Below are 22648 nucleotides of genomic sequence, written 5' to 3'. Positions count from 1 at the left end.
ATATTCGCGCTGACTCCGTCGGACTTGACGCACCCTCTTATCGAAGGACGCGGCGACTGCGGTGCGCGCGCATAACGTCAGAGCGGCAGATGGTTTGTCACGCGCGCAACATTCGACAGCTCCAAGCCGGATATAGAATATCTTGGCCTTCAAAATAAAATAAACGTAGCTCAAAATAACGTGTCATACAAAATTTATTTTTAAATGTATTTTGGGGTCTTTCAAAATACAAGAAACATTCTTGTTTCAGCTTTATTGGTCACAGTGCTCTTTTGTAAAAAAAAATAAAAAAATTTGGGCCTTTAAAGAAAAAGATGCTTAATTTTAAGGGTGAAATCAAGGGTTATAAAGCGTTAGTCCACATATATCAAATATTTAAATTGTGTTTTGATGTTGTGATTTCAGTATTCTATGTGCAATCCCATACATCAACTTTACTATTTGATGTTGCTGTAATATTGTCATAACACAATTAGTAATTAGTTATCTGATTCATTTGAGCTTCTACTTATTTTTCATATTCTTTATTCATTTATGAATCAAGAATTCATAAGCACAGAATCTGCTTATTGTCTGAGCTTTCAATATCCTCTTTTCTATACTATCTCCTTTGTATATGAGTTTATAACTATGATGGTTTATATGTGTTAAGAATGTGTTTTGTTTTGTTTTGGTCTCCCCAAGGATTCCGGTCTGAAGTACATGCTTGAAACGTGTTTATCTGGAAATCACGTTCAGTTTAAACTTGAAAGGATCTCTAAAAATTTTTTTTTCTTCTTTCATTATTAATATTAGTGTAGATTCTGGACCTAGAAGAAGAAAAAAAATCACATCCACGTGTCTGCAGCACGAATCAACGCGTCATTTCCTTTTTGTAAAAAGCCTTTTATTTTGAAGGTCAAAACCGGAACAGGAGTGATTTACCACCGACGGCTTGAGGCAACTTCCTGCAAACACATACCGTCTCTTAGCGAACATGGCGGCAACTTGACAACGGCAGCGAGATGAAGACGGCGAGGGCTTGAAAAAGAAAAGCGGTCCGTGACAGACTGGAGGCCCGAACACAAAGGCGGACAGCTTCGCCATGTTGGAAGCAGACAGCGCCTTTGTCCCTGCACGACCGAGGCCGGGGGAAACGTGAAGGCGAGCGACTTGCTTCTTCCGACGGGAGTCGAGGCTACGCAGAGGAGCGGCGCGGCGGCGGCGGCGGAGCGGCGGCGGCGGCGGCGGCAGCGCGGCGGCGGCGGAGCGGCGCGGCGCGGCGCACTGGGCGGACGGGAGGACGGCGGCTTCACCGGTCAACCATGGAGGTTGCGGCCCGCGATCGTCTGATTTGCCATCCGGCCCACGCTCATTTTAAAGGGATTTACCGCTAATCTCAAAGACACGCCGGGACGCCCCCCACCCCCCATCCCCACCACCCCCCCACCCCCAACACACCACCTGACACTTAAAGGGAAGGAAAACGCCAAGCGGACCCCACGTCAATGACTCTTGCGGCAGAGGAGCCCCCACGGTGGAGTCGGCCGGTTCCCAAAATATGACCAGGGGTGCTGGGACGTGTTGGCAGCAAGATGACGACGACGGCTTCCAAATCTGGCTAGAGCCCCCCCGCGACGACCAAAAGCCATTCACCGACTCAGAGAGGGCGCAGAGATGGCGACTGTCCTTGGCATCCCTCTTGTTCTTCACCATCCTCCTCTCTGATCACCTGTGGTTCTGCGCCGAGGCCAAACTGGCCCGGACCCGGGTCAAGCTCTCCTCATCCTCCTCCAGCCTCCTCCTGCCCCCCCACCAGACCCACTCAGCACACAGCAGCAGCAGCAGCAGCCTCAGTGGAAAACCAGATGCTATTTTTATAGGAAACTCTACCAAACATCTGTGGAGGCTTGAAACTTGCCACCGGGATAGTTTATCTAAAAACTGCTTTGCTTTCGCAGATGCCGACCATTTGTGCGGGGGCCTCTCCACCTCAGAGGGTAAGCGGGCTGTAAATATGAGCGATTTGTACCTTTCATTTTGTAACTCCTACTCTCTGCTGGATTTGTTTTACGGGTCGACAAGTCCGGACAATTTGAACTGCAGCTCCGATGTTCTCGGCGGGGGCGACGCGTCCAGATGCAGCCTGTGCGTCCAGGCGTTCCAGCGCTACGACCAGCACGCCCAGGAGAAATACGAGGACTTTGAGCTCCTGTCTCACAAATATGAACCGGGGACATATTCAGTGAGGACGTGCATGGAGCAGTGCAAGGTAGGATGTGAAGGAAAACCGGGCCAAGGTGGTGGTGGTGGGGGGGGGTAGGGTTGTTTTGAGGAGGTAGAGGGAGGGGGGGGGGTTGATGTGATGGCCATCTGTTGATTTTTTTTTTGGGCCAGTTTTGGTTTTCCTCCTCCTCCTCCACCTCCTCCTCCCACCTCCTCCTCCTCCTCCTGTCGTCATGGAAACGGATGACAGATTCAAGGAGACTCCCGGCTTTCAGAGTGGGGGTGGGGGTGGGGGGGGCCCTCATGTTCATTCATCTCCTCCTCATGTGCAGATGGAGCCCCCCCCCCCCCTTTCCTCACCACCAATACTCGGATGTTTATTTTTTTTTCTTCTTCCTCCTCTGGCTGTGAAATACACATCTGATCGATCATCGATAAACCGATATCGCACTGCAATGATTTCCACGGGTGTGTGTGTGTGTGTGTGTGTGTGTGGTGGTGGTGGTGGGGGGGTGCACCAGGTGTCCACTCCACCTGGAGAGCGTTTCCAATAAAGTCAAGAGGTGGTTTCCCTGCTCACTGGGGCGGAAGGCTTGTGTTTGCTCATCAACCGGAAACCGGGCCACGTGGTGGTGGGGGGGGTGGTGGTGGTGGTGGGGGGGCTCGTCCCTTAAACCGCCACTAACGGCTGCAACGGTGGCGACAGCCGCGCTCAGCACCAGGGAGAGCCCCCCCCCCACCCCCACACACACCCACATCCACCCCCCACCCCCCCACCCCCACATGGCAGCGAGGAGCTGTCCGCGGTGCTGAATGGGCGCTCCCAGCCTCCCCATTCACAGATTCTGACCAATCAGCGACGGCCTCCATTCAAGCACCGGCCCGGCGGCGCGCACACGCGAGCACGCGCACGGTTCAGAATTCTCACTAAACCAACTTTTCTTTTATTTCTATCATTTATGCGGGTGTGTGTGTGTGTGTGTGTGGGGGGGGGGGGTTAAACTCCTCTATTTTTTTGTGTGTTTTTTGTTGTTGTTTTCAAGCAGGAAAACAAGTTTGAAATGCTTTTTTTTTTTTTTTTAAATCCCTGGTTGAGCTGAGATGTTTCTGCGTTCAGCGGTTTTGATCATCGATCAGGTTTCAGAGGTGGTTTTTAAGGGAAAGAAGCAAAAAAAAAAAAAAAAAAAGATTATCAGCCTATTTAAACGATGCCTTTTTCTTTTCGCTGCTCCGTGTGAGACCTTCTTCTCTCTCTCTCCTCTTCCTCTGCTGAACAGAAACTTCATGATTTCATGTTTTATCCGCTGCCGGTCTGAAGCCGTCGTTCCCGCCGTCCTCCCAGCTCACCTCTTGGCACCCGGAGAGAAAACAGTCATTTAGTCAAGCCGATAATTTCTTTAACAATGACCCTTCTCTATCACCCTCTTAATTGAAGGTTTGCCGGAGCTTCTGTGTGTGTGTGTGTGTGTGTGTGGCTGTAACGATAATGTCAAGCTCTTGTTGAGTTAATGTCTACCTGCCTTGGAGATGCTCAGCGGAGCCACTTGTGAGTCTGACAGAAGCTGAATCAGGTGGATTCTGAGGTGGGGGTTGGGGGGTGTTTTCAACCTGAATGATGTTTACGACACGGAACAACAGAAGGCCCGCGGTCGACACGGTGTTAGCGTGTTGGTTTCATGATGGAGCGTTTTCCTGAACTCTAGTATCGGAGCAAAAAAGTCGACATGTGAAGAGAAAAACCAGGAAAATGTTCACGTTTCAGAGCGAAACTTTCCCATTTGGACCCAAATGTCCCACTTAAAAGACAAAAGAGGGGAATTAATTAGGGCGACAGCTAATTATTTTTGTTTTCAATCCACTTGTCAATTATTCCCCTGATTAATCACGCGGTGAGACTGGGGGGGGATCCTAGGAGCCGTCAAGTCGTTCGACTTCGACAGCTCCAAAAGTTTTAGGATAAAATAGTCAAATTTGTTTGGTAAAATATTGAAAGCTCACATTTTATGGCGCCGAACATCCCAGATAACTTGTGGGCTGGTGTGATGTCATCAGCTTCAGAATCTGATCAGAATTGATTGATTTCTTTTTAGATCATTTAAGTCAAAGCCGACTTTGGGATCTCCGCTGCTGCGTTCACTCGTTCCTCTTTGACCCTCTGTGACCTCAAGTCCCAGCATTCCTTCTGTTTTTACCGGTGCTGCTGCAATGTGGGATCATTTCAGTCTAACTCCAGCTCAATCCACCCCCTCTGCCCCCCCAGGTCTGACTGAATGTCTAATCTCAGCCGATGATGTTTTGAGCGAGTGGAAAGGAGGACAGCGTCCACTTTAGATCCTTGTCGACCGCACGCATCTGCATTGATCTGAGCTTTTTTTTTGAGCAGGAGGGGTGGGTGGGGGGGTAGGTTGATCCCTATTGATTTCTACTGAGCCCCCCCCCCCCCAGTCCCCACACTCGTCCACTGGTCCTTCATTTGATGGCGGCTGAAATAGGGCGAGCGCCTGAGCCCGGTGACGACGTCGTCTCACAATCTACATGTTTTGATTGGGTCGTAACGCCCGTGTGTGTGTGTGTGTGTGTGTGTGTGTGTGTGACGATATTAATATGTGGTGGGCAAACCACATAAATGAATGCATGGGAAACCCTGGATTTCCTGAACAATCAAGCGAATAAAACAACACGAGTGTCTTTGTTCGACTCCACAGCTCTGGAATATGAAGCGTTCTATTGAAATGAGTTGGAAAACGCAGCTATTAGAGCTTCTTCTTTTTTTTACCCACAATTCCTCCATTTGTTCGTGTTGCTCCTACATGCGGCCTCGTCGACATACGACCCCGACGGCCAATGAAAATGTTGACGGGTTGTGGAGTTTTAGAGAGTTTGAGGTGAAATCAGACCATTTTTTGGACACTTCCTGGATTCGTTTGACTTATTTTAATTCTTTACTAGCGCTGCTACGACGTGTTTGCGCGTTGTTGCGGTTTTTTTTTTTTGAAAAAGGCCACATGTCGCGTAATCAAGACGACGAACGTCGTTTCGACGTCTTAAGCGTTACGGATGGGAGCGGCGCACCCGCTTTAGAAAAGCCCCCGCTGCCCCGGCGCTCCAGCTGCGATAATGACAGCTCACCGAGAGGAAGAGCCTCGTCTGGGAACCTCTGATTTTTTTAAATTCTCATTCTCATTCCTGCTCGCTAACAACACTTCCTCACCAGCGGCTCCATCAGCGGCCTCATGTCCGTCCGTGCATCTTTTAATGGCATCTTCTCTCATCCCTTTTGCTCCATTTGTTTTAGCCGCCGCGGTGCGTTTGAGTGTCTCCTTCCAAAAGGCCGGATTGTTGCAGCGGAAACGGGGAAGCGCTGGCGTGGGATTTCCGCCATCGGTTCCCCCAACACACACACACGCACACACACCCTGCGGCGGTTTGCGATCGCTGACCTTGGAGAGGGTTTTTTTTTTTTTTTTTTTGCCCCCCTCTTCCTCCACGACAGGCGTTTTATGAATGGGCAGATCCCTGAGCAGAATTCTAATGAGGGAAGAGAGAAGGGAAGCTCGCCGCTGCAGTGCACGGCGCAGGCGCTTCCATGTTGTTTTAACTGGGATCTGCAGGGAGAGCTGGTTCTGAAGCGCCGGGTGGGAGTGGGTTACCCCCCCCCCCCGACCGTTCGCGGGCCTGCTTTGACCTCTGATGTGGATGCTTTGCACACGTTGTGAATCAAGGATGGATGCTGGAGTTAAAGCTACCTGCGCTCTGCATGCAGGAATTATTACAATCAGGAATGTTTGTTTGTTGTTGGGGTTTTTTGCTGCACTGCAAGTCGTCTAATGAGCGTTTTGATTTTTGATTTTTTTAGCTGGAAGCTTCGGTTCCAGGCAGCGTTTAACCCAAAACGAAACGATGATGATGACTTGATTCTTACTGTTTAGCAAATGTTGGCTTTCTGGGATGCTAATCTCAGCTGGTGATCCTGGTAAATATTAGTAGTTGCATTCATGATGCTGCAGAAAACGGGAACATGCAAAGTGGGACTTGGATTTGATTTATGGCTGTTTCAACGGTGCAGAACTTCATTTTCCTGTAATAATTGACATTATCTTATCAATCTACTCAAGGCTTATTGATACAAATTGGCTAATTTTAGCCCTTTATCATCCATATTGCTTTCTGACTTGCAGAATTCAGAATTTCTCAAATGGTGACTGGAATTTAGCTTGTATTTATTCCTTGCTGTTTGCATTTAGCTAAAAAATTTTACCTAAAAGAGTTGCTTCTTTGGCTATTTTCTCCTTTTATAACAACTGATACTTTATATTTATGTTTTATGTATGCAACGAAATATACAAAAAAAGAAAGAAAATATAATAATATAAAGAGATTAAGTGACATTTAAAGTACCTTTTTTGTGTTTATTTTGCGTGAAGTCGAATAGACAGATCAATAAAGATGAATCTGAGGAAATACGTCCTCCCTGGAGATGAGTTGCATTTAGTTGCCGAGCTGTTCTGGTGTTTATGCAATAACGGGGCAACCAGAATTTAATTATAGTAAAACAGTCATTACTTTGGCTTGGTGATTGTGAGAAAATTAAGATGCTGAAAGCAGGATGTATGTATGTGTGTGTTTTTTTGTTTGTTTTTTTCCTGTGAAACACCTAAGGGTCAGACTAATGCTTCCATTCATTTATGGGCATGACATCAATTAGTCTAACAGTCCTATTGTCTGCATAGAATGGATTATTTCTAAGCCTGAATGCATATCCCAGCCGGCGTGTGCGTTATTGAATTTTTGCATTTAACAAATGTGCGGAAAAACCAACCTGTTGGCTGTTATCACTTTTAAGTTCAACACGTGTCACCTGTGAGATTCTGTAGTCGTGCTGCCTAGCTATTAGCTTAGCCACCTAGCTGGAGCTGTGATTGGTCTGAATGGTACCTCTAGAGATGGTTGCGGCTAGCTGGGCTGGCTAGCATTGCGATTGTGATTCAAAAGCATTTATTTTGATGACTCTTACCCAGAATGCACTGCATTACCATTAACTAACGTGAAGTGATTTCCAGTGTGCGCTTTGCCCTTTTCCTCGTCTTGCATCCTTTGTGCTCTTTCTGCTGTTCAACCCGCTGATATAACTTGAAAAACAAATGTTTTCCTTTCAACTTTTCCATATTGATGAATAAAGACGTTTATTTCTGCAGGGTTACACCCCCGGATGATGCTACCGCTAACGCTACATTCCTCACTATGTTAAAAAACAAAACAAGAAAAAGGATTCCCGCCATTTTTGGGAGGAACGCCGCCGAGCCTCTTCCTCATCTGTTGGTGTCAGATATGAAAAGCGATGACTCGGTAACTCAGATATCCTGTCTGCTGCCTTTAGATGATCACATCTAAACTCCCCACCGCCTGGCGCTAATGGGATTATCTCCCCTTCTTCCCCAGTCAGGTTCTCCCTCTTGAGCCCCTGTTTAAAAGCTTTTTTTTTTTTTTTCCCCCAACCAGGTCTGCATGCATACGGCAGACTGGGTAAAAGGTTAGGTCTGAATCTCTGTTAAGCTCCACGCGGCCCATTAGGATGATTGAGGATGATGTTTGTCCCGTTAAATGAATTGTCAGTCATGAGTTTTTTTGTTTCTGAGAGAAGCCGCGTGGCGGCCGCGCTACGCTAACGCTCCATCGAATTGCTTTGATGCACAATCTGCACCGGCATCTCATGCAACCAGTTGATGCAGGATATGAATGTCAAGCCGCAATTTATCCGATTTTATAAGGCCTTCCGTTTCATCCAAATACCAGGATGCGGTCAGACTATATTAACCTTTTATTTTCTGCAGCTGCACAACATGTGATGATTGAAAGAAATCAGCCTGCAAATATACATTTTGACCTCCTGGAATCCAGTTGTGCACAGCGGTGGGACATCTTGTCTGCATGGGTGCTTTTATTCTGGTGGTGTTGGAAAGATCTTTGAGTTTGAAAGCTGCAATCTCTCAAAATCCTTAAAATCATCAGTAATCACCTCCACTATGTGATCAAACAAGATATATAAAATAAAATTGTCTATGTTTTTGCACAGATGTTGTAGAAAGTAGATTTTGGATGCGTTGCAGGATCCGCTTGGTGTGCCCATCCTGCAGATCTGCCCCTCGGAGCTGGGGTGGGGGAACTGATATTGCTTCCCCCCCCCCCCCCCAGCAGACGCAGAAGAGAAACACTTCATCCTAAATACACCCAAAATACACCCTCGATAGATCCAAGAGATATGAAACAGAAAAGATTTTTTTTTTGTGAGTTCGCTTTTCAAGGATGAGATATCGACTGGTAGATGAGCGATGAAGGAGGAGGTGGTGGTGGAGGTGGTGGTGGGGGGGTTTCATCGTGGGAGGCTGTGGGCGGATTCGGACGCCTCAAGTTCCATTTTGTCTTTTTATATTAGTTTTATATTTGCTGCTGGGCTCTGATTGGCTGATTGAATGTGGGCGTGTGACTTTTTCTGTGAGCTGATTGGTCAAAAAAAGCTGGTTTTTGTCAAGTTGGAGCTTTTTGTCCTCCTCGCACACAAGAAATACTAAAGAATAAACCCCACAGGAGACATATTAGCGTGTTAGCATGGCTGAAACATGTTGCCTGAGTCTATTTATAGCCGGCGTGGCCTTGTTTCCCTCCTCAGGTGCACGAGGCGTGATCCCGAAGGTGTGAACGTCTTATTTTACCTTGTTTCTGCTTCCTGAATAAATGATGATGACATCCTGAGGTGAACGCTAACGCGGGGCGGGTTTCACCGGGGTCAAGGTCTCGCTGGCGGTTCTCCGCCCTCCGTCACTCACGCCGTGACCTCTCGCAATTTGTCCCCTCCCTTTCAGGATAATAAATCTATATGCTGATTGCCCCCCCCCCAACCCACCCCCACTCATTTCAGACGGGTCATTTGTCCTCTTCCCCTTCACTCTCATTTACAGCCTGACATGTGTTTACCTTGAATGTGTGACATCGTTCCGTCACGCAGACGGCCGTGATCTCGCGTTCGGAGTCATCTCCATCACGCAGCGGGGAAAACTTTTCCTGCTGCTTAGAAACTCCTCAAACTCGAGGTCAAAGGTCACCAGGTTGGGACAATTTATTTTCTAAAAAATCCGCTGATCCTGTGTAAAAGCTGGAAGCCTAACACAGGTGTTGTTTTGGTACAGACTTTATTAGCATCATTCACGGCGTTTAGGAAAGAGAATAAAATCATGTATTCAGATATTGACCTGAGGATGGAACCCTTACATCTTCCTGCTTTGTGATCTAACGGATTCGTTGCTGCACCTGCGTCCCCCCCCCCCCACCGACCTGAAAACAAATCCCCCCCCCATACACATTCATGACTGCTTTTCTCAGAACTGATCTACAGAACACGGTTCGGGGAAACAGGGGTGGCCATCTTTGGTCGTCGCTTCCAGTTTATGCTCCGTCACGCGCCCCCCCCCCCCCCATAACGCAGCGCTCTACGGGGGCCTTTCCAGTGAAAAAGGTGGAGGGTTTCTGGAAGCCTGTCAATAGAATTGATGGATCACGAATCAACACACAAGAATGTAGATGCCGCTTTGGTTTCGATGATTTTAAGGACAAACTGAGTGGAATATAAATTTTTTTAGGACAAAACCAGATAAAACTGAATATATATAGAATAAAACTCACTGTAGTACATATTTATGGGTTCAGAAACAACATCTACCATCTGTGAACGCGTTGGAACTCACCTACACAAATCAAAAACTACGTTTGAATTGCAAATTTTTACATTTGTTTTCTTTCCTTCCATTTAAAATTGAATATTTTATTTCTGAATTAATATTTAGCGGTCTGTGCAGTCGTGTCAGAGCGATGGGTCCAGTCTAGTAGAAAACGACACTCGATTACACTCGACATCATTTCCTGTCACTTCACAGGTGAATCATAAACAGTAAAATATCAAAATTGACTTTAAAAGCTTCTTCATAACTGAGATAATAATTTGAATTTGTGTCTGTATTATTTGCAGTGTGGCATCATGGGAATTATTGTCTTCTCACTCTCCCTGAAGTTGTTGCATCATGTGAGTGAATGAAACGCGCCGGCGCCTTAAATAAACCCTCATTTCTCTGGGGGCGGTGACGATGTCGGAAATATTTGGGACAATCTGACGAATCGCATTCAATTTTAAGCATTTTAACGTCAAAATGAAACTTATTACATCTTCACCTCGTTTGTCATCGGCCGTGTGTGTGTGTGTGTGTGTGTTGATGCTCTCCAGACTCTTAACGCTGAAGACATCCCAAGATGCAATCTGATTTATAGAGCTGTTGTGTCGCCTGGCCTGAGTTCCCCTTCCTGTTTCCTTTAGTGTCCTTCTTTCCAGAAAAGATAAAAGAAAAAGCAGCTTTTTAAAAAAATTTAAAATAATCGTTTCCTTTGACCGTGTTGTTGTTTTTTTTTTCAGGAGAGCACCCTCTGGTAGAAGACGACACGCTGAATGTACAAAGTGTTACCCTGAAATTGCAACCCCCTGTCCTACTGGATTATTGCAGGGTTGCATCAGTGACTGCAGGCGTGTTATTTTTCATGGATTTATGACATGTTGTATGCAGAATATAAAAGAGCTCTTAAAAGGTTTCTGGAGCATCTAGATAAAAATTACGGGACCACCTCAAAGATGCTCTAATTTGAGCGTCGGGAATCTGATGATATCTAAAAATATTTTGCACACTCGGAACACTTTGATGCAAAAAAAACTAAATAAAAAGAGTCTGAAAATAGCCCAGGTAGCGTGATAGCAGCTTCATGATTTGCGTGAGTGGTAATGATCTGTGTCATTCAGCTTCTAACTGGGATCTCACTCTGCAGCTGACTCATGTGCTTTTTATAGTTCGTCATTACACTTTCTACTCGCTGTGTTTGTGCGCGACGACACTGCCCTGCTGGGAGGAGAGTTGTTGGTACTTTGGTGACAGGATGAGGGAAAGTTTTTAAGGTTAAACCCACACGGGTACGGTTAACGCTGCTCTTCATCGGGACAGGAATAGAACGCTATTCCTGGTCCATTGTCGGAATTTGAAAAACAGACTGATATCTATTTAAAGCTCACAAATATCACTTTATATCTCTGAGGGGACAAATATGAAGCTTATTATTTAGCTTATTTAGCATTACAACTTATTATCATTTCATTTTTCACTTTTAAAATAAAAAGTGAAAACTGAAAGAAGGGAAAATGTGAAAAACAATCACATTTAATGATATATATTAATTGTTCTTGATGGCATGTGGTGGCAGCATCAGTATTAATATTGTTCTGCTTATTGTTGTTATTGTTGATGATGTTTATAACCTGTCATCATGAATCTCATGTTGATTTATAACAGTTCATAATATCAGCTGTTCATTTACCAGCCTCTTCTAATTATTCTCACTATTCCAAGTCAATATTTGTTCAATTTGTCAACCCCAAAAGGAATTACACTTGATAAGACAAATATTTTATTAGACTTAGACAATTTATTTCAAACGTTCCTCCGACACTGAAGCTGCTGCTTCGGTGTAATTAATTCTGTGATTTCCTCCTGGTAGAGGCTGGTTTTGGTTTTTTGGGGTTTTTTTTTTTGCAGAGGTCTGCAGGCCGTCCCCCCCTTGCCATCCATCCGTGTGATGGCGAGGGGAAGCCCCCTCTGCGCCGTGGCGAAGCCGAACGGAGGGAGAGCTGCTGCTTTGCATGTCAGATTTACAGGAGCTGACAGGATGAGGACGCTGGAGGAATAACCAAAAGAATCAAAAAAAATAAAAAGAAAGGCTTTTACAGCACAGAAGTCACAGGGGTGGGGGGCGGGGGGTTGATCCATCCCCTGAGCTGAGCTGTAAATCCCCCTGAAGCCAAGCGTGGAGAAGATCTTTGTCGTATTAAACAAAGGTCAACTCATTACATCATAAACTCCAGTTATCTTGGTGCAGATGCTGATTTATATTAAATCAAACTCGGTAGTGTTATTAATTATTACGTATTAGTAGTAAATCCTGGGGGTGTGACGTTAAACTGCATCCAATCTGGGCCCCCAGTGACCCTCTGGGGTTATGGGATAGGCTAAGTTGTAGTAAATGGTCTTTTCACCCCCTCCCCTGCTGAGCCACAACCGCTCCTGTATTTGATTTCAGAATGTTTTCCTCTCAGACTGATTGATGCTACATGACAGCACACAGACACCCCCCCCCCACCACACACACACACACCCCAACACCCTGAAGGCATCAGATGCTCATTTGTCCAACCTGTCGATTGTTTTATGCGCCAGACGGAAACACAAACTCCTCTGCAAACAGAGACATCGACGTGACTTTTGTTTGGAGTCTGATCGAGATTTTCCGATTTTTAAATGTAAAAAACAAAACAAAAAAAAGGTGAAACGTAAACCGGAAAAAGTTAAAATATGATTTTTGTCATCACCTGTTCTGCAGAAGTTTGAATATATAAACCTTTAAGGAATTACACATCGGCGGTGACTCATCCAGGACGTTAACCGCCCGCTTTCTTCTTAACCCGTTCATCCAACGCCGCCTCATCGCCATGGCAACTTAATCTCCATCACCGAGCGTCACCTGGGATTCTAGCTGAAAGCGCTGATGTCAGAAGTCTTCCCATGTGTGATGAGAAGACGATCTCGGATTAAAGCCCGACTCGACAACGCGGGATTAAAAACGACGAGACGGGGGATGAAAGTGACATTTAGACGAGCGTCGTCGTCGTCGCCGACGTCACGTTTGATGATCTAGTCACCGTCTGGATGTCTGCTTCATAATAAGTGATTATACAGAATTTAATCTTTTTTTCTTTTCTTTTTTTTAGTTTATTTTTGTTCGTCGTGTTGAAATGAAACGTGAATTTCGTAAAACCGCTTCTAAAAGTTAGCATTCTGCTGATATTTTCCATTGGATCAATATTTCAAACTAAATCCCAGCCATATCTTACAAATTACACCTTAAAATATTTAAACCCGACTCGATGCATCAGCTCCAGCTGACGTTGCACTCTTGAGTAATGCATGGTGCAAACTTTTTAAAAGGAAATGTTTTTAAGATAAAATAACAATCTGGTCATATTGATGCAGCTACAGGAAGAAGAATCTGTCCGTGACTTGTTCTACAGTCACCATCTTATATAATAATAATCACTGTTGTGAAATTGAGATGCCAGCTCTGCTGACACTTATCTGCCAAACCGTCAGAGCTTGAATATTAATTTTTAAACATTATTTTTAGCCTTCAAAAAGATTTGCATGTAAGCACTGGCAGAAATTGACTAATAGGCATATTTTTATCTCTTATTTTACTGTCCAGAATTTAAAAAAAAAAATAAAAAAAAGGCGGGGGGTGTGGGGGGGTGCTTTCTCTTTTGATTCCATCTCTCAGATTTTGAAGTTGGAGGCCGGGTTCGGCTTCGCTGGTGGAAACGTCGACCGTCCTGGTGTCTCACGCCGGGTTTCAGCGCTTTCTGAGCGCCAGCTCCCCGTTCACACTGATCACACATTAGGCTGATCAAATCAGACTCCAGGCCTGCTTCCTGACTAACTCAATTTGCTCTCATACGTTTCCTTTTTCGCGCTGAGCCCTTCTTACACACCCACAGGCCTTTGCACGGGGCGCACGCTTTAAACGTGCACACCGACAGAAAAAAAAACCCAACAGAGACTGGGGCAGCTCCCGTTGAGCTCTAATGAAAAGCAGAAAAAGCCGTTACCTTGGCAACTGCCTGCATACATCTTCAGGAGGACCCAGATTTTTTTCCTTGTGTGACTGCGATCGTATTGTTTTGGCTCGCTTTTGATAGCCGCAGCATCCCTAGACGGATTATCTCACCGCTGGCAAGATTTTATGCTAAATCATCGTGAATTAAACAGCAGCCGTTCGCGCCGACAGGAAATCAGTCGCCACGTTTAAAAAAAAAAAAAAATCCTCAGTCGTGGATTTAACACCTCAGATCCGACAAAAGCCCACAAACTTAAAAAACAGAAATGTAATCAATGATCAGAAAGGATTTTATCTTGGCCTTTAGCCACTTCCTCCTCTCTGCTAACAGCAGAGGATCATGGGAATTAAACTGTTGGTGTGATCTATCCAGATTATCAGTGTGGTAAATGTTTTACATTAGGAATAGCGACACGGCAACACAACCTGGACGGAAGTGGAGACGGATCTGCCATGGAGGGGCAGGAACCAAAGAGTTTTGACCTTTTTTTAATCTGGAGGATGAATTTCCTGTCGCGCATTTGAAGATGTAACCTGGACGGCGCAAACGTGAATGAATCTGTTCCATCTATGAACATAAAATGCTAATCTAAGGCTGATTGTTCATATCCTTTTAGGGTCACGTTCCTCTCCTACAGGAAACGTCCCACAGATCGACCTTTCATCTCACCGCGTGTTTTTAAAAAAAAAAAAAAAATTATTAGAGATTTTGGCAAAACAAATCCGATTACAGTCTCTGTGTGATGGATTTTTTGTGCTCTTTGCTGTAATTTCCCTTCTCTGGTGTTAATCCCAGGAAGAAAAAAAAACCACAGATGAAGAAATGGCTAAAAATGAAGTCCAGGCTGTGCTTTGCTTTTGGTTTATTTGGTTTTACTGAGACGCTTTGGCTCTTACATGTCACCATCTGTCTCCTTGTGCACATTACTAAGTGATTTTTGTGTTAGTCTACCTTCCAATCGATTATCACGAGTATAACTGGGGAGAGTACGGAAAGTTGGGCAATTTTGGAGCTTTTCTCGATTTTTGAACAAACTTTTCCACTCAGTTCATCTTTTAACAACCCATTCCTCATAAATAAGTGAACATCTCAGAGTGTTTGTGGATGGTGGTGGTTTTTTGGTGGTGTGTGTTGTGGATTCCACCAGCCTTGGCTGTTTTCTCCAGAGCTCCCAGTGACGCCTGACCTGCTGGGAGTCTGGGGTGTTTCTGCTGGATTTGGGGATGCAGGAGGCAGTGTTGTGATGGGGGGGGGAGAGGGGTGATGTGCTTCTGCTGATGGGGGACCACGACGGCCGATCCTCGCGTGGATGGTGAGCCAGCATCTGCTGACGTCATCTCCTCTCCTTCCTCCCCAGACGGCCTACAAGCCGTGGCTGTGCGCTCAGTATTTCCCCACCAGCCAGCGGTCCTGCCAGCGGACGGTCCCCTGCCACCAGTACTGCCTGGAGGTCCAGCAGAGCTGTCCGTTCATCCTGCCCGACAACGACGACCTGATCCACGGCGGCAGCCCCAGCTTCATCTGCACAGGTTTTTCTTTTTCTTCCCATCATGCATCTCTCTGTTTCGGATCAAGATGCAGTAGATACAAGCTCCCACACATCCGAACGCGTTCATATCTGTTTAATTCATGATCGCGATTTTATTTATGTATTTTTAATTTTTAAATTTTAAAAAAAAATTTATTTAATACGTCTCGGTACTAATTCCTGCATGAAGCTCCTCCTTCCTCGCTGGATGTTCCTCCAGGGAACCGTCGCTGCCTCTGAAGGCGTTCTGGTGCCATCTAGTGGCGGATCGGGGCATAGCGCAAACAAGGACATCTGAACAATGAATTGAAAACTGAATTTATTATTATTATTATTATTTTTTAAATTCCTTCATTTAATACAGTAAGACTCATCAAGGTTTCAGCTTGAAAAGAAATAGAAGTTATCTGACAGCATCAGCATCATCATCATCATCATCAGATATACCAGTGCTGACTGGCTGTTGAGGCCTCTGCCGATGAAGAGCAAATCACATTACAGACGTATTAAAAATGATGGGGGGAACATGTGCAGAGAGTAAAGGCAAATATTACATCAGGTGTTAATGTGTCATGGAAGGTCTTTAACTAAAAGCTCAGAAACACCGAATGTGGATTTTACTGAAGTAAGCTTCTTTTCTCTACAAGAAACTGTTGCCCTATGTTATATAAACTAATCAGGTTTTTGTTTATCTACAAGACTTTCTTTGTCCTTTATTGTGAAATAGAATCACTTAATTTTAGGATTTCCTTTAGGAGTTACTCAGTATTTGTGACTTGTGAAAACTCCATTACCATCCAATCATAGAATTGGGTCAGACGTTGGGTCTGTAAGCTGTTTAAAGTTTTGATATCAGAAATTAAACCGTTAACTTATTCTAATATTTGACAAATCCCATCTTCAAACTTATTAGAGTAAAAAAACAAAAACAAAACGTGCCTCTTCAGATGAACAGCAGGTGGCGCTAAAGCTGAAACTGATTCTGCATTCACAGCAGAATAAGAGTCTTGATGACGTCACTAAAGAGGACCAGTCTTACATGGAATAGTGAGGAAACGGTCTTTCATGACGTTTTACTCATTGGATCGCATACTGAATACATGATATGCATGATCAGGCTTTAATGATCATTATTAATTAATTACTGATCATTTATCAATGAATTCAAAGCAGAAACATCAGGTGTGTGGTCTCTCCTCAGGGCTCCTGGGTGATCAACAATCAGAAAGCGAGGCGGAGTGCTGTGACGTCCGATGGGACTCCAAACTGGACAGCCCGTCGGGCGGGACGCTAAAAAGGACTGCTTCTTCCTGCCAGCCCGAGGGGGCCTCGGTCACCTCCGCCGCCTCCCCAAAACTGTGCAGCGGGCGGCTGAAGATCTGCCTGCTGGCCCTCGTCCTCCTACACACTGTCATCATCATTTCAGCCTCCCATAATTCTACGTTGGTTGGCGTGGCGGCCATTTTCTCGCCGGAGGAGAGCGCGTCCAACGAGGAGTGACCCTGGGGGGGTGAAGAGCGAGTCGCTCGGGGGGATGATGGCTTTCACAAACGTCACGGCTGCCAGGGACACATCTGGCGAGACGTGGCGCGAACGCCTCTACTGATCTGACGCAGATGAACCATCAACCACAGGAAGTGGGAGGGTTTTAAATGGAGCAAAGGGTGCTGGGATTGGACATCGATGTTGGAGAACCGACCCCCTTGAAGAACTGACCTCTTGCCACTTGAAACCTGCTCATTGTTTCTAATCCATCCGAATGTTTTCCAGCATATTGTCTCCTTATATTCCCTCCCTTCCTTCCTCTTCCCTCCCTTCCTGAAATCTTTGCTGTGTTAGAGGAAGAACACACACACACACACACACACACACACACACATGAACACACACACAACTCTCATCATTTACACTTTAGATGTTTGCTGCATTTTTTTCCCCAGGTTTTGACACATCAGCCGTTCCACTTCCTCCTCCGAGGCGTCTCCCGTGCTCCTCGTGTGGTGACGTCGCTCCAGGACCTCCTCGTTCTTCATCCATCTTGTTTTTCCAAAAACAGAAGATGTTTGTGTCTTTTCTATATGCTGATGTCGGGGCTTTGTCGTTTGCTCGTTTTCAAACGCCTTCCAGCGACGCGTTTTAGGACCTAGACGGGCGTGAAGTCTCTCCTGCCTTGTTGGGCCATTGAGCAAGGCAGGAGCGACGGAGGCGGCGAGCGTTCAGGAGCTCACGTTTTAGCCTCCAGGAGGAGCGTCCTTCCGGCGGTTTCGGTTTACCTCATCGGGTGGCGTCGGATAGCCCAGCAGCTCGTCGTGATGCGAGGACGGGAGACCAAAATGTAGATACCAGACACCAGGGGGCAGCATTTATCAAACGTGCATGTGCTTGATCTGGGTTATTTCCTGTGCCTGAGGATGTTTGTTCTTAGTTTTTATCTCCATGAAGGAGGTTCCATTTCCACCTTGTTTGCTTGATCGCGTGATATCGTCTCAGGCTCGGGTTTATGCGACATTTTTCCTCCTAATTTGGAAATACTTTCATCTACAGCTCAACAGCTGGTTAATGACCGCTGGTTAAGGTGGTATCAGTGAGCCGGGATCATATTTTAAGCAACGTCTGACATAAAAATGGTCACGTAGTGTGATCATCATCATCATCATTATCATCATCTATGAATGCATGAATGCTGGAGTCTAAATTCTTTAAAGCAGTTCTTTAAAGTCCTGAAGGAAACGACTGATCCTGTGGAACATCCTCTTCCTCCCAAGAGGAGGTAAAAACGGAGGAAATAAGACCAGGAATCCAAACTCTCCATTAATGCAGAAACATCTGGACTGTTCTTTTGGACAGATCTAGAACTTCTTCTACTCCGTTTGATAAATGAAGCCCCAGATCTGTCAGGTTCTCACCTGGTCATGCTAGAAGTGGAGGGGGGGGGGGGACAAAAAAAAACTGTCCTCCCTTGTGGCGTTTTTGAGTGACCAGCCCACCTCTCAATCAATCAATCAATGAAACAATCAATCAGTCATTCTGGTGGCTCTTAAGCACCCTTCGACGAGCTGATCAGCTGCTATCGAGCAAAGGGCTGTGTTCGCGTCAGGATGTGAGATTGAGGAGTTCTCAAGGGCTGTTCCATCCGATTCTGTCTGTTTTACTGCATGGCTGCTGTCAGTGAAGTTGTAGGTGGGATTGAGAATAGTTCAAGTCCCTTTTTTTTTTGTTTGAGATTGGACCGACACGTTCATCCAGCATGATATAGCTAGAAAAATGTTGTCAGCGCTGCCGAACCAACATACCAGACTAGCTTCGACCCACTTTGCCCGTCTTGCCTGATATTTCCGTGCGATTTGTTGATTTGTTTGCTTTCCTTGATCAACTGTGACGACGAGAACTACATTTCCTGGAAGACAGCAGCGGATATGACCCGCCCACACTCTATGCCCCGCCCCTTTTATCTCTAGCTGTTCACGGTCCTGTGGATCTATGCAGATGACTCCCCCCTTACCCTAGATTTATTAATCTCCACCTTCCCTTCCAAATCATCAGCCACCACCACCACCACCACCGACCCCCGTTCTCCTTTCTGTTGTAAATATGTTCTGAGGATGTGGTATCTCAAAAATGGCTGCCCTGCCCTGCCCTGCCCCTACTCCCCCCCCCCCCCACTGTTGGAATCTCACTGTGTTTTCTGTTTGCCTCCTTGGTTTTCGTCTGTTTTTTGAGATTTTTGCCGCATTTTTCTGTTGTCTAAAGCAGTGGTGTGAGTTGATGAGTAGGACTAAGCTGGATGTTAAAAAGATGAGAAACAGAGGTCTGAAGAAAAAGATAGAAAAAAAATGAAACTTGAATGAAGAAAAGGGTTCAAATATAGAGAAAATTATGATAAAGTTGTCATATTGTCATACTAGAGATGCTTTAGTTTGCTAATTTACTTTCTTTTTTTTCTACAAAAGACTTGGATGAAATTATTTATAAAATGCGTCCCACGAGTCATGATCTTTTTTGGACGTAAGACAAATACATTTATTAACATTTTGTTCAAAAGAAAATAAATATAAATTATGTTAAACATTACTGGTGTTTGTGTTCTTTTTCCACACAGTGTTTTTGACATTGACAGTTTTATTTCACGGCGATGCCTGACAAATTAACGACAGGGAGTATTACACTTGTACTTTCCCATGTTGTCCAGCAGGTGGCGGCGTGACATCACCTCCGCTTCTATTTCCTCGTTTTCTTTCTACTGTATCAGGCCAGATGGAAGCAGGTCCTGGTTTTTGTTTTTTGGGGTTTTTTTTCTAGTTTTTATATTACTATTATATGTGAGGGATGCAAATATGGACAGTATTTTTAAAAATCCAGCAACTCCCACTTAAATAATTTATATGGATAACTGGCTCTTGCAGAAACTTTTGATATTACGGTGAACTGGCCCTTTCTGACCACTAGATGGCAGCACAACCCAACGTGAATATTGCGTTGGGCTTCTTGCCAATTATCGCCACTAGATGGCGCCACTTGACCATTTTAGATTGAAGTACAGTAATACCTTAATACGTTTTAAACGAATTATCCTCTTAATTAATAACCAAATACACAGAAAAAAAACTGAGTATAAATAGTTCATTAATAATATTTTAATTTGCGAGAGATTGCTTTTAGAAGATTTGGTGACTCATAGTGAAATAAAAACGTGTGAATTAAAATATCCTGAATTGTATCTATTCCCAGTTTGACATATTTGAATTCATATTAAAATGACTGTACTGGACAGGATGTGTCCATATTAGAGACTCCATGCCAGTTAAAGCAGTGACAGGTATTATAAATAAATGCTTTGTCCTCATCCTCAGCATGAGATACAAAAACCTTCATGTGTATCTCAGTTTATCTTCACCACAGATGAACAGGCTTCCAGTTCACAAGCAGCTGAAGGATTCCTGCAGTGGCTTTTCTGTCTCTTTGAGTGGTTTCACTGTGATTTCCTCTCTGAGTCGTTGTCATTTCATGCACTCATCCACAACGGAGCTCAACCAGCTCCCAATCACCCCCCACCCCCCCACTCCGTGAACCACATGTCAGCTAATCTGATGTTTCCTCATGTCATGGGCTCTTTATTGCTGCTCAGGCTGTCAGACAATTTAGACCTGTTCAGATCTCAGGCACCTTGAGAGATAATGGAGATGGATGTAGCTGTTATGATAGTGGGTTTTTTTCCACATAGCATTCTTTACGGCTTCAATACTTCACTGATATACATTCAGCCATATATATATATATATATATATATATGATGCAAAGAGATGATTACATCCATCCACACAAGCTGTGGAATGACATTTTATGTGTTTTAACTGCTGCAGCTATATAGCTTATGTACCCGTATATCGTACCAGACAATAAATAGCACATTGTCTGGCAGTGATGGTTTTCAGACGTGCCTCCAGGGCACAGGAGGCTGGAAGATGGTTCCACCAGAGAGGAGCGAGGTAACCGAAGGCCCTGACTCCTCTTCTTCTTTAGGAGACTCTGGAGACCAGGAGTAACTCATTGTCCTGGAAGCACGAGGTTCCAGTCAGAGAACACAGCAGGAGCGCCTTTAAGATATGTTAGCTGAGGGTTCTTCATATGTGAGGAAACATATGGATTGGATCTGAGCTAAAATAGGGGAAATCTGATATCGCATAAGATTTTAGAAGCAGAGGTGTCAAACCCATTTTCAGCGATGGCCACATCAGCATAATGGCTGGAATAAAAGATCCAGACGTAATAAATGAAACTAAATGTAACTCAGTGACTTGAGTTTGACATGTGTTTTAGACTCTAACCTGAAGGGAAAAACAGGCACATAAAATGGATTTATATGTATTTTATTAACAACTGCTTAAGTATAAACCCTATGATTAGTGAGCTTTAAAAACCATCCTCTTAATGTAGTCGTTTCTCATTTGGCAGAAGCACAAAACGCACTGGAGATGCCAGCATCTCATTCCAGATCTCATCCTCTTGCTGCCCACTGTAACTTCACTATCTTGACACGTCGGCTTCGGTCGTCCAACACGCCATCCATCTCATCTGCATTGGAGGGCTGACAGAAGAACTCCTTGCCAGGATGAGTTTGTTGCTGCTGCTGCTGCTGCCTGAGAAAGACCAGCCGGGGGTTCCTACTGTACAAGCAGGGGTTTGGCAGTTGGACACCAGAGTGAAGGAGAGTAATATGTTTACATGATCCTATTTGTCTGAGGGGACGTGCAGAGGCAAAGTGTAACACAATCAAACACACACACCGCTGAAGCCCAATGACTCTGCAGTCTTACATCACGGCCTCTGGACACACGTCGCTTCCCATCTGTCTTCTGCACGCGGTCGAACAAACTCCCGGGGGCCGCTGTTCAATCCAGAGCTGTGGGGGACTGGATTCATCTTTAATGCAACAACATCAGCTTCTTCTTTCTGCCTGTATTTTCTTACAGGCAGAAATTCTAAGGAAGCAAATTAGCGCTAGAATAATTAGTTACCAGCATCTGATAACCTAAATGTGAAATTTAACTTCTTCTGAATACTTAATATAAGCAATTTACTTCTGCAGAGTTTATAACATTTTAATATTTAACTTTTTATCTTAGTCATGCCTAATTTCTTCCATCAGTCTGCTATAGCTCGAGTTTTCTTATTTATAGCTGCACAACGGGAGGAAAACACTCTCACCGGGGTGTTTTTCCAACTCTTTCAGGAAATATTTTGTGACATTAAAAATACAGAAAATGGAACCACAGAGCACTGCTTGCTTATCTGCAACGATAATCATTCCAACAGCGGTAATAATTTGCATAAAGCCCAAGGATGCTTTGACACGGCGACAGCAGGGGGGGGTCGAGCCGCCGACACCCTTTGAGCTACAGCCATTATCGGTCAACAGTCTGATTTTAATGTTGCCTCCAGCGAGTGTCTCAACATAAAGTGAGGAAATCTGAGGTCCTAAGTGGAGGGAAGGGATTTTACAGCAGGAATTACTGGGCTTGGATTAATTCCCAGGGAGCACAGAATTATAGTCTGCGAGTCAAACTGTATAAATTCCTGGTTGTTTTTGTTTCGTGGCAGTTAAATTAAGAGACGACGACACGTGAACCGACTGTAATCTTCTCTTGTAGATTGTTGGCACAGCC

General features: G+C 44.9%; 1 protein-coding gene across 1 annotated transcript; it reads left to right on the top strand.

Moving 5' to 3' along the window:
- The first annotated feature begins 1419 nt into the window (after positions 1–1419).
- On the top strand, positions 1420–18417 carry LOC137591474 (NALCN channel auxiliary factor 1-like). The gene is made up of 3 exons (XM_068309499.1): positions 1420–2251; positions 15315–15486; positions 16687–18417. Exons 1-3 carry the CDS (start codon positions 1541–1543, stop codon positions 16983–16985), a joined length of 1182 nt encoding a protein of 393 aa, XP_068165600.1. The 5' UTR covers positions 1420–1540; the 3' UTR covers positions 16986–18417.
- Positions 18418–22648: the final 4231 nt, after the last annotated feature.

Source organism: Antennarius striatus, chromosome 24, assembly GCF_040054535.1.
Source record: "Antennarius striatus isolate MH-2024 chromosome 24, ASM4005453v1, whole genome shotgun sequence".
NCBI lineage: Eukaryota > Metazoa > Chordata > Actinopteri > Lophiiformes > Antennariidae > Antennarius > Antennarius striatus.
Note: the sequence above shows the minus strand (reverse complement) of the source record. Positions and strands in the feature narration are given on the sequence as shown.

Coding starts and splice junctions, on each gene's coding strand:
- LOC137591474 (XM_068309499.1), top strand. CDS start 1,541: ATGACCAGGGGTGCTGGGACGTGTTGGCAGCAAGATGACGACGACGGC. Junction 2,252..15,314: donor CGTGCATGGAGCAGTGCAAG/GTAGGATGTGAA, acceptor CTTCCTCCCCAG/ACGGCCTACAAGCCGTGGCT. Junction 15,487..16,686: donor CCCCAGCTTCATCTGCACAG/GTTTTTCTTTTT, acceptor GTCTCTCCTCAG/GGCTCCTGGGTGATCAACAA.